The sequence below is a fragment of the Hippopotamus amphibius genome, chromosome 17 (assembly GCF_030028045.1).
Source record: "Hippopotamus amphibius kiboko isolate mHipAmp2 chromosome 17, mHipAmp2.hap2, whole genome shotgun sequence".
Lineage (NCBI taxonomy): Eukaryota > Metazoa > Chordata > Mammalia > Artiodactyla > Hippopotamidae > Hippopotamus > Hippopotamus amphibius.
In genome coordinates this window covers 41400523-41413363 of record NC_080202.1, presented here as the reverse complement: position 1 = coordinate 41413363, position 12841 = coordinate 41400523, and the positions used below count along the sequence as shown (strand labels likewise).

At 40.0% G+C, this 12841-nt stretch overlaps 1 protein-coding gene and 1 pseudogene across 6 annotated transcripts in view; one reads left to right on the top strand and one right to left on the bottom strand.

Moving 5' to 3' along the window:
* ATP6V0A1 (ATPase H+ transporting V0 subunit a1) overlaps window positions 1–10517 on the bottom strand; it is a 54086-nt gene extending 43569 nt beyond the window's left edge. For 4 of the 6 annotated variants that reach the window (XM_057714238.1, XM_057714239.1, XM_057714236.1 and 1 more), the window contains exons 1-2: window positions 10408–10517; window positions 8283–8446 (exon numbers count right to left, since the gene is read on the bottom strand). In XM_057714238.1, coding sequence (XP_057570221.1) covers window positions 8283–8399 — 117 coding nt within the window. In that variant the 5' untranslated portion in view covers window positions 8400–8446; window positions 10408–10517. Of the gene's footprint in view, window positions 1–8282; window positions 8447–10407 lie in introns of those variants that run through there. The other 2 variants (XM_057714240.1, XM_057714241.1) reach the window with 1 other exon arrangement.
* LOC130839785 (60S ribosomal protein L21-like) lies at window positions 2731–3211 on the top strand (annotated as a pseudogene).
* Window positions 10518–12841: the final 2324 nt, after the last annotated feature.

Here is a 12841-nt window from a genome sequence, read left to right as displayed (position 1 = left end):
TCAACATTTATGGAGCACCAAATATGTGCCAGACACCGTGTCAGGCACTGGTATAAATATAAAGAATAAGATATGTCCTAGCTTTGAAGAGCTATCAGCCCCGCAGAAGAGACAGACACAAACCAATCAATACAACTTTTGTGATAAATGTTATTAAAGGGTAAGCAAAATATTGCTGGCAGTTTCCTACACAGTTAAACATACACTTATCTACCTCATGACTGAGCACTCCACTCTAGGCACCTGCTTAAGAGGAATGAAAACATGTCCACAGAAACCTGTACGAGAATGTTTACAGCAGCTTTATTCTTAACCGCACCAAACTGGCAATGATCCAAATGCCATCAACAGGAGACTGGATAAAGACACTGATATGCTGGTACCATGGAATACCATTCAGTAATAAAAAAGAATCAACTACAGATATATGCAAAATGAGATTAAATCTCAAAAATATGAAGTTGAGTGAAAGAAGTCAGACATAAGAGTCTGCAATGTGTTGTTTATTTACATAAAGTTCAAGAACAGACAAAACTAATCTATGATGGTAGAAATCAAAACAGTGGTTACCTGTGATGGGTAGGGACTGACCAGAAGTGGGCATGAGACAACTTTCTGGGCTGCTGGAAATATTCTATATCTTGATTGTGGTGGTGGTTATAAAGGTGTATAAATTTACCAAAATCATCAACAGGTGCTCCTAAGATCTATGCATTTCACTGAATATAAAGTTTATCTCCATAAAAAAGAAGGGGGAAGGAGGAAAAAAGAAAGAAAGAAAAAAAGAAAGGAAGAAAGGAAGGAAGAAAGAAAGAAAGAAAAAGGAAGAAAGGAAGGAGGGAAGGAAGGAAGGAAGGGAGAAAGAAAGAAAGAAAAACCAAACATACACAGGAGTAACTAATTCTATCTTGAGGGATAAAGAGAAAAAAATGCACAAAGGTAATACCCGAGCTGGGACTATGGGTGATAAGGCAGAGTTCACCAAGCAGAAATTGGCAGAATGGAAGCAGAAAGACCATGACAAGTGACTCAGAGACAGAAATCAATCATATTTTCAGAGAAGGAGAGACATTTACTATAGCTGAAGAGGGGGAATGCAAGGAGCAGGATGTAGAAGACTCGGCCCTATGGGCAATAATAGGGAATCAAATGATCTGATTTTTTTTCATATTTTTTAAAAAACTTACTGTTTTGAATAATAATATTGTATGTGAAGAATGAACAGTAGAGAGAGAGAGACTGGTAACAGAGAAACTAGTAAGGAAATTATTGGTATTATATATTATATTAATACTCAACAGACAGAATATACAGTAAAAAGCATTATTAGAGATGAAGAGACTCACTACATAATGATAATAAGAACAATTCCCAGGAAAATGAAACAATTCCAAACTTGTGTCCCTAATAAAATGTTTGTTTTTCTTTCTGTTTTTACTGAACAGGCAGTACCTCAGCCTCTCATTCAGAAATTTCCACTTCAAAAAACAAGACATTCTGAAGTGAAAGTAGCCACAAGACTCATGGTGACTTTACTAGTTTCATAATCAGGAGTCAAGCGTCAACTGCAGCCACACCATGGCCTGTTTCAGGTAAGGAGTCTTGAAATATGTGGGCAAGCATCCTCAAAATATTTCAAACAAACATTAACAGAACTATAAGAAGAAACTGACAAACTGTCTACATAGTGGGAAATTTTAATATAACTTTAAAACTCTTGACACATCAACTCTACCAAATATTATAAAGGATAGAGAAACTCTGAACAACATAATCAGCTTAATCTAACACACACACACACACACACACACACACACATATTTTCTATCACTGCATCCAATAGGTCTCTCTTTGAGTGTACATTTATAAAAACTGACCACAAAATAGGTCACACAGCAAGTCTCAGTATAGAATTGGTACCATAAAATGTTCTCTGATTACCATGCAATTAAGTTAGAAATCCACATCAAAAATACAACTTAACACATTTCGAAATTCTAAAATAGTTCTAAGTAATTCACAGCTCAAAGAAAAAGTCATAATGAAAAATCTCTCTCTCTCTTTTTTTTTTTTTTGTGGCTGTACCACATGGCTTGCGTGATCTTAGTTCCTTGACCAGGGATCAAACCCAGGCCCTCAGCAATGAGAGTATGGACTGCCAGGGAATTCCCTGAAAAACCTTAAAATATTTAGAATGGAATGATAATGAAAATGATAGAGATCAAACTTTTTAGGATGCAGTTAAAGTGGTATTTAAAGGGAACTTTATAGACTTAAATGTAAATAGAAAAGGCTAAAAAATTAATGTGCTAAGTGTTAAAGAAGTTAAAAAAAGATAACAGGAAGTAGAAATCAACAAAGAACAGAAATCGGGACTTCCCTGGTGGTCCAGTGGTTAAGATTTCGCTTTCCAAATCAGGGGGTGCAGGTTTGCTCCCTGGTTGGGGAGCTATGATCCCAAATGCCTCGGGACAAAAAAATCAAAAACCATTAAACAGAAGCAATACTGTAACAAATTCAATAAAAAAGATTAAAAAAAAATAGCAGAAATGAATAAAAGTTCCAGAAGAAAACAAAGTTAAAAGCTGATTTCTTTCTTTTATTCTTCTTTATCATTTTGTTATCATTTTTTCTTAAAAGCTGGTTATTTAAAAAGACAAAATGAACCAAAACATAAGAAATAAACATAGCCTTTCAGCCAGAACCACCATCTTCCAGTAATTCACCAAAATGACCAACACAAAAGAGAAGAGGAGGGGCACCCGCTACATGTTCTCTAGGCCTTTTAGAAAACATGGAGTTGTTCCTTTGGCCACATACATGTGAATCCACAAGAAAGGTGATTTTGTAGATATCAAGGGAATGGGTACTGTATAAAAAGGAATGCCCCACATGTTACCATGGCAAAACTGGAAGAGTCTACAATGTTACCCAGCATGCTGTTGGCATCACTGTAAACAAACAAATTAAGGGCAAGATTCTTGCCAAGAGAATTCATGTGCACATCGAGCATATTAAGCACTCTAAGAGCCAAGATAGCTTCCTGAAACGGATGAAGGAAAATGATCAGAAAAAGAAGGAAGCCAAAGTGAAGAGTACTTGGGTTCAGCTGAAGCACCAGCCTGCTCCACTCAGAGAAGCACACTTCGTGAGAACCAATGGAAAGGAGCCTGAGCTGCTGGAGCCTGTTCCCTATGAGTTCATGGCATGATGGGTGTAAAGAAAATAAAAGGCCTGGACTCTGAAAAAAAAAAAGAAAGAAAAAAAAAAAGAAAAAGAAATAAACATAAACTACAGATAGAAATTTCAAGAGTTAAAATATACCCATCTAAAAATGGCCTGTATACAAATGGCCTGAATGCAAATGAAAAAGATTCCATATCATTAGCCATGAAGGAAATGCAAATCAAAACTACTGTGACAGGGCTTCCCTGGTGGCACAGTGGTTAAGAATCTGCCTGCCAATGCAGGGGACATGGGCTCGAGCCCTGGGCTGGGAAGATCCCTCATGCCGTGGGGCAACTAACCCCATGCACCACAACTACTGAGCCCACGCTCCACAACTACTGAAGTCTGTGTGCCTAGAGCCAGTACTCTGCAACAAGAGAAGCCACCGCAATGAGAAGCCCGCACACCACAACAAAGAGAAGCCCCTGCTTGCCACAACTAGAGAAAGCCTGAGTGCAGCAACAAAGACCCAATGCGGCCAAAAAAAAAAACAAACAAAAAAAACACAAAACCTCTGTGAGATACCACTTCACACCCATTAGGATGGCTATAAAAATTTTTTTCAAGAAGGAAAATAAGTGCTGGTGAGGATGTAAAGGAATTGGAACCCTCATATGTTCCTGGTAGGAACGTAAAGTGACACGTGTGGCTGCTGTGGAAAGCAGTGTGGAGGTTCTTCAAAGTGTTAGAATTACCACATGCAGCAATTCCAGGTATATACTCCTAGGTATATATCCAAAAGAAGTGAAAATAGGTACTCAAACAAATATCTGTACATGAATGTTTATATAGTAACATCATTCGCAATAGCCAAAATGTGAAAACAACTCAAATATGTTCAACTAATAAATGAATAAACAAAAGGTGGTATATCCATACAATGGAAAATATTCAGCCAAAAAAGGAATGAAGCACTGATACATGCTATAACAGGATGAATCCTGAAAACAATATGCTAAGCAAAAGAAGCAAGATACAAAAGGCAATGTATCATATGATTCCATTCATATATAATGTCCAGAATAGGGAAATCCAGAGAGACAGCAATAGATTAAGTGATTGCCAAGGGCTGGGGTGAGGAAGAGATGGGGAGTGAATGCTTTGGGTACAGGGTTTCTTTGCGGGGCAGTGATTAAATGTTCTGGAGTTAGATAGTGGTGATGGTTGCCATAGCCTGAAAGAAGTTATCAGTAGAAGACTAGAAGAAGATTAGCTTCCAGAATACATGAAGAGCTTTAAAAAAAATCCTACAAGTCAATAAACAGAAGACAAGCAAATCCAATAGAAAAACAGGCATATAATATGGACAGAAATTCATGGAAAGTGAAACCCATTATGTCCAATAAACAAATAAGATACTAAATGTACTCATCTAGAAAATGCAAATTAGAACAACAATAAGATACCACTTCACAGCCATCAGATTGGCAAATTTCTTTCTGTCTGAGCACAGAGGTGTTGACACAATTGTGGAACGACAGGTACTCTCAACCAGCAATGGGAGCGTGAACAGGTACATTCACCCTGAAGTCTACTCTGACAACATCTAAAAGTTAGGGATGCACACAAATGCTCAGCAATGCCCCTCCTGGTTATAATCCCTGGAGCAGCAGCAGGTCCATGAGATCAGTACCATTTTCTTATAACACTAAGGTATCATTTGCCTTTTTCATTCTCATTCTCTCATGAGTGTTCAGTGAAGTTTTCCAGAGGCTTGTGAGCAACGTCACGGCAGACTGACTGCAGAAGCAAATGAGAATCCAGCTGTCTTCTACTAATTCAGACACTAAAAGATTCTCAAAAGTGTAAAAGTAATACCCCTCTTCTTGAAACTATTATTTTGTTTTGGAAAATATAGTTATTTTTCATAAAAATGTTATGATAACATGTAGTGGGTTTATTATTATAATTTAAAAATAATTTAATAAATAAATACTTCAAACATTTCTCAGTTTTAATTTCCAGTACAATAATATTGATAACTGTAACTCATATAAAAGCCCTCTGAGGTCCTCAGTTTTTTAAGAGTCTAAAGAGGTCCTTAGACCAAAAAGTTTGAGAACCACTGCCCTGGAGAAACTATCACACATGTATACCACAAGACATATATATGAATCTTCACTGTACTACTATAAAGCAAAGAATTGCAAACAACCAAAATGTTCATCAGAAGGAAAAAATGATAAACTATATATTCTTACAATAACTATATAGCAATTTAAAGGAAAGAACTAGTACTACCTGTATCAACATGCTTAAAACTTACAAACATTAAATTTAAAAAGCATTTGCTGAAGGATACATACAATATGAAACCATATACACAGCTTTTGTGGGGGGGGGCAGCGGTTTGGTGGCTTTTTTTTTTTTTTCTGGCTGCATTGCACAGCATGTGGGATCTTAGTTCCCCGACCAGGGATGGAACCTGCACCCCCTGCATTGGAAGTGCAGAGTCTTAACCAATGGACCACTAAGGAAGCCCCCATAGTTTTAAAACATACAAAATTATACTATATATTATTTAGTGATACATACCAAAAATGGGGAAAAAACACAAGGGAATGATAAAAGTAAAGACCATTGTACAGATTACCTTTGTGGAGGAAAAGACAGAAACGAATGGCACTGAAGAAGGATACACAGGAGCTTTCAATTACTTGTGGAATGTTTCTCTTAATTAGGTAGTAGAAACATAGTTACAGGCATAACTTTTACTGTATTTCACATTACTGCACTTTGCAGATATTGCTTTGTTTTACAAATTGAAGGCTTGTGGCAACCCTGCATTGAGAAAGGGTTGATCAGCACCATTATTTCAACTACATCTGCTCACTTCGTGTCGCTGTGTCACATTTTGGTAATTCTCACAGTATTTCAACCTAAATGCCCATCAACAGATGAATGGACAAAGATGTGGAACATATATACAAAGGAATGTTACTCAGCCATAAAAAGGAACGACATTGAGTTATTTGTAGTGAGGTGGATAGACCTAGAGTCAGTCATACAGTCAGAAAGAGAAAAACAAATATCATATGCTAATGCATATATATGAAATCTAGAAAAATGGTACTGATGAATGCAGTGGCAGGGCAGGAAGAAAGACGCAGACATAGAGAATGGACTCGAGGACACGGTGGGGAAGGGGAGGCTGGGATGTAATGAGTGTAGCATTGACATATATATACTACCAAATGTAAAACAGCTAGTGGGAAGCTGCTGCATAGCACAGGGAGATCAGCTTGGTGCTCTGTGACAACCTAGAGGGGTGGGATAGGCAGGGTGGGAGGGAGGCTCAAGAGGGAGGGGATGTGGGGATATATGTATACATATAGCTGATTCATTTTGTTGTATAGCAGAAACTAACACAACATTGTAAAGCAATTATACTCCAATAAAGATGTAAAAATAAATAAATAAAAGTAAATTCAAGGGGACACTGTGAAAAAAAGAAAAAGAAATACAACATAAGTAAAAGTTAAGAACACTGAATAGACACAATGGGCGTTAGGTAGGGAGAAACCATAGGACCAGATGAAGGATTGCAAATTAAAGATGACTTAGGTTTGATTTAGGTTTCAAGTCTAGAAAACTGGAAGAATATTGATGCATTAGCTCATGCTTAGAAAGTCAGGATGAAGAAATAGTTTGTTAAAAGGCAAGGTGTTGGGATTTAGACATACCAAGCTAGAGAAACAGAGATGACAAAAATCTTTTTTTGGGAGGAGGTGAGATGGGGGGACAAAGGCCTTCGGAGCTATTTTATTTTATTTTTTTATTGAACTATAGTTAATTTACAATGTAGTGTTAGACAGAAATCTTAGAGAGTTGTTCATTCAGCGATGGTGTTTGGGAGGTCAGGACAGAGACACAGATATGGGACTCACTGAATAAAGGTGGAAGATTTGAGAATAGATGAGATCACCCCCCCCCCCAAGAAAAAAAAAGGATAAGGAAGATGTGGGCACGGAGAAATTTATCCAGAGAGAGCAAAGACTTTCGGGAACAGTGACACCTAGGGCAGGAGTGAGGAAGATAAAAGAGAGGTTGGTGGAAGTTAACAATGAGTCCTCAGAAAGGTAAGAAAAGGAACCAGAGTTAGGTAGGAGAACATTTGAAAAGAGGTGATATAAAAGGGTTCAAAGGGAGTAAGGAATAAGACCATGTCACTGGATTATATTTGTGCAATTTTGGCTCAGACTGAGAACTTGCTGAAAGCCTGCCAATTCCAGGAAGCCAAAACTGATTAATTCCACTCCTTTCTGACCACTCCTCTTTCATCCATCCATTCATTCTAACAAATATTGATCTCGTATGTGGGCACTAAGGATATAATAATGAATCTCTCTGTCTTCCTGGCGCTTAGATCATAGTAGAAGAGAGATTCCTTAATCAGCCACTCACACTGATGAACAGAAAATCATGACTATGATGAATGCTATAAAGAGAGGTACATGGAGCTTTGAGACTGTGTATCAGGGAATTGTTAACTGCCCCCTCCTCTCAGCAGTGTAGATTGTGCCTTCAGATTGTAAGCCCCATAGGTCATACTTTTTTTATATTCTTAGACTGTCCATTTTCTTTTGATATCTCCTGCAAGTGCCCAGCATAACACTTCAAGACAATGGGTATTCAGGATACATACTTATATACTATATGTCTGTAACTGGATGCTTCAGATTTTGTAATAAATATGTCCTATTGTATGGAAGCGCTATGACACTTTTTTTTTTTAAATACTCTTCTGTGGGTGTTCAGGATCCCCAAAGCAAGGTGCAGGTTAGTTTTGTGTCCTCCGCCTGCATCCCAACCAATTACCTTGAGAATGCTTAAGATTATTCTCAAAGGGGTAGCTAGTAAAAGTATGGAACGATTGGCACAAAACGTTCTCATCTTTACAAAGACAACTTGAAATGTACACTCTTCCAATAGTAAACCGGTGCTATAATGTTATTTTTGCAAATAAAAAGCAAAACATTTGTCATAAGGCAATTGGCCATGACAAGAAAAATAGAGTTCAGCGGTAATCTAGAAGCAGCCCCATAACTACTTACATCACGAAACTGAACCTTTCCGAGTTCTCCTAATTCACTGACACAACAATAAGCAGCTTCTGACTGTAGAAAAAGCTGGGCCAGTGTCATCTCCTCACTCCGGAAAAGCTCCCCCATGGCGGCAGAAAGGACTGGTCAACTGAGTACCTGGATTTCTCTCCAACCTAAGGCAAAAAGAGAAAATTATATGACCTTGGAACTACCAAGAGGACTGAGAGCAAACAACACCCCAGGAAGCCTCTTCCGTTTTGCATTTCATTTTTTCCACTCCATGCTGACAGGTCTTTAATAACCTGTCTTGTCATCCTTCTTAGAAAGACAGAAAGGAGAAATTGCAAAGGCTGTTACTGAATCCTCTCCCAAAGAGTGCTTGATGAACAGTCACTTCCTTTGCAGTCAACGTTAGGATCGAATGACAGTAATTTGGGACATCTCAATACATAAGAATGTATTCAGATTAAAAACAGGAACTGGGGATCTGAAACAGATCTTTAAATACCTTGGACACAATATTATGAGGCAGTAATATTCCTATGCTTTTTTCTTTTTCTTTTTCTTTTTTTTTGCTTGTGTCAGGAAACAAACAGAAGAGACCTTAGTTACCCTCTCATAAAGGATGTCTCCGTTGCGACTAGTTTTCTATCCTCTACTGCCAATTTCCAAAAGCCAAAGTCCCAGCACTGCCCTAAAGGTAAGGCTACCTTAAAGGGTTTAAATTTTCAAACTCCTCAGAAAACACCATTTTCTCTCAAAAGAATCTAAATGCATGAGCATTAACTTAAAAAGCAAAGAAACAAACAAAAAAACCCCCACAGAAACAGTTTACACATTAAGCTCCATTTCAAGTCAAGCATGACAGGAATACCTGGTAATGACAAAGCAATTTTATCAAGTCACAGAGAATAAGCTTCCGATCTCCGCAGCTTTCTGTTTCTTATCCCCACCTTCAATATTAACTACATTCTTCCATCTGTTAAAGCTTCTCATGAACGAGCCAATAAAGATTTCCTTTTCAGGCGGTCTTACCGTTACCGGGTAGGAAAGACAATTGGCGCTATCAGTGGTCCTGAAACTGCAATTATTTATTCTCAGCTATTGTAGGCACAGACTGTATAGTATCTAAACTCAACAAAATGTACGGTATTTTTAGTATCATGAGGGCATCCCTAACGATAGGTGAAATTGGCATCAAAGGAAGAGCTATTCTTCCGGAAGCCTGGGAGACATTTTGAGAAATTTGAATGACAAAAGCTTTGTGCATTTGACGGTCAAGGCAGCAAAACAACACATTCAGATAAAAGTAAGATTTTCTCAAGAGGTTATGTAGCTTGACTTTAAGACTGCCTACACCTGAATCATCCAAAACAGCTGTTAACAGCCCCCACCCTCCCCTCAACAAGAATAGATTCCACAACCACTAAACACATAATATTATGCCAGATCAGCATAGTTCAGAGGCTGCTGATAATGACAGCCTCCAGTGAGTTGCCTCCCTGTTTCTGTTCTTTAATGATTACAAGCCTCCCTAGAATATCTCTATTTCACTGGAGCCAAAAAGGAAACTAAAAAGGCCACAGCGATTCTGGTGTGTGTGTGGCGGGGGGGGGGGGGGGGGGGGTGTCATAAAACAAAATATGAAGAAACAGTAATCCTGCACAAGACGGGTCCAAATAAAGCGCTCGAGTCCTGCCTCACTTCTGTCATCCAGTCCTCGCCTCCTAACAAGGTACTCAAATTCACCGGCCTCATTTCCTGTCTACCTAGTGAGAAGCAGGAATTCTCTGAGTCCAGGCGCACCTACCTCCTGGAGTGGGGAATAAAAGGGGAGAATCCTCACATGGGGTGCCCCTTTAAGAAGCCCCCAAATTCTTCTGCCTACGCAATAACCTTCAGTTCCTCCGCCTTCCACTTAAATGGGGGGAAGGGGTCGGGGCATCCAAAAGGGAGTAAGCCGCTTGTTCCTCTGCCCACAGGAGGGGCGCCCGAAGAGGGGTGAACCCCCATTTCCTCTCAAACTCCTGAAGTCCCTGCTAATTCCTTTGACAGCCGAAGGGGCCGTTAGAAGGGTCTGCGGTGCCCCTCGGAGGCCGCTCCCTGCCGCACTGTACCTACAGCCCCCGCTCACCTCCAGCCGCGAGCCTGGCCGCCGCCTAAGCAGCCGCCGCAGACGAAGCCCGCAGCCTCCGCAGCTCCGGGCAGCAGCACCCCGACGTGCGTGCGTCCGCAAAGCCCCGCCCCCGCGCCGCCGCCGGCCTCCGCCCCCACGATGACCTCATTGCCGTTGGCCAATGGGGTGCGGCCTCGGCCGGCTGCAGCACTGCGAAGTCCTGGGGGCGTGGGCGAGACCCTACGTGCTGACGCCATCTTGTTCCCGCAGCCGCGGCTGTGGGCTCTGAAGGGCAGGTGTGTGGGGCTTGCGGCGCAGGTGCTGGAGGCCTTCAATCCTTGAGCCCTTCAGGATCCCTTCTCCCTCATATGTGTCCTTGAGGCCAGGCTGCCTGCTTTCTTTATTTTCATACCCAAGGAATTCACAACTTTTTCTGCCTGGAGGGAAGCAGCATGAAGGGGAGAAATTATTATGAAATGACTTGAGAGCTGGAGGGGAGATTTAAAGGGCTTCCAGTCAATCTGCGCGCGCGCATACACCCCCTTTTTCCTTATTTTATAGAGAAAATTTGAGCCCTAGAGTGGGGAGCGACTTGCTAAAAGTGCTAGATCCTGTAGTCAAGCCTTGAGCAGGGGGGCTCATTCATTTAAATATGGAGGACCCCTCTTTAGAAAGGTATTTGGTTCAGTCCTTCCAGCAACAGTCCAGGGTCTATTTTTCTCCAATTAATAGTGGGAGAAAACTTATTAGACCATTTGTTGTGAAAGTTAAGTTTGAATCATGTTTGATGGATTTCTGTGCGCCCATCTGACCACTTAAAAGTTTTCTATTCGTCAAAATTCGTAAAAAAATAAACTAAGTTTTAAAAAACGCATTGGGATGCCTATCTATTATTTATAAAAACGCCTTTCTCAACTATTGATATCGATTCCCTTTTCTTGCCCTTCTTTTCAGGAAGAGTGTGGATCCCGAGTCATTTGTCATAACCAGAATTGTATCAGGAAAAACTCGGAAAACCAGTTATTCATAGTTTGTGGGTGGTGGAACCCTATTAAGATTCGAATGTAATGATGGAGATACGTCTACCTGGCAAAAACATCATCAAACTTGCTTTACCAGCCTACAGGAAGTAATGAAGGGCAAAAACGGAGGTTTAATTTGCATTTTCTCTTCTACATTGTGAATGAAGATATAACGACTTCATCACGATTTTGTTGAGAAGTAGCACCTTGGAGAGCCCCAGATCCGCCCTTTCCCTGTGAGCTTATTTGCTCCCTGGTTCTCTCACCTTTCCCCGCAAGGCAGATAAGGACCCACATTTGGCCTGCCAAGTTTTAGAAAACTATTACACAATGACTGTCATTTCCTTCCTTTGAGACTTAAAAAAAATTTTTTTTTAACCTCAGGGTCAGCTGTTTGCTAACCACAAATTTTCATACTCTTATTTTTAAGACAGCCTTTCATCTGGACTCAGCTCCCTTGAATTCTCTTTTTTTCATTGCTTCCTTGAAAGTATACTCTCTCAGAGCTCCTTTTCTGTCTCCTTTCATCTCCTGCCATCAGTTTTTCTCCAATGTTCTATTTCTTTTCTCTCCATGCTCTCTTCCTTGAAAGTCTTGCCTATTGTCAGACTTAAATGTCTATGTGTAGTACTCATACCTATTTTTCCATCCACCTCCTTCCTCCAAGGCTCAGAAATGGAATTTCAAGCTGCCTGAATAATACCATTCAAGCAATAAATGTTTGCTGAGGCAGCCTGCTATATGGCAGACATGGTGCTAGGTGCTGGAGATAGTAAAATGAAACAGACACTCTTCCAATCCTAAAGGAGCTCACAGCTCAGTGAGAAATAAAGTTCCAGTAATTATGAGAAAGAGAGAGAGAGGTGAGATGAGATTAATATTTACCACAGTGCCAGGTACTTTTCTAAGTCCTTTATAAATATGAACGAGTTTAATCCTCATAACAACACTAGGAGGCAGACACTATTATTGTCTTCATTTAACAGATGAGATGGTGAAATTGAGACACAATAATTTGCCCAAAGTCACTCAGCTAGTAAATAGAAGAGCAGGATTCAGACTCAGCCAGTTTGGCCCCATTTCTTGTGCTCTTAAGTATTGCACTGTTCTGACTCTGTTAAGAGTGCTGTCTCTGAGTCCAACCTGAATTCAAATCTTGGTCTGTCATTGAATAGCTCTAACTTTACGACTCTGTAAGCCCTAGTTTCCTCCTCTATAAAATAGGGTTAATAATAGTACTTGCCTTATATGTTTATTGTAAGGAAGAGAAGGAACTTAGAACATGCTTGGCACTCAGTCTGCATTCAAAAACTGTTAGCCATCATCACTATTGTTATTGTTGAGATATGAAATACTGTGTAATGGACCTGAGAATGTCAGAAAAGGTTACATGGAGGAGATGACACGAGTTCTGAAAAGTTAGAGCTCTC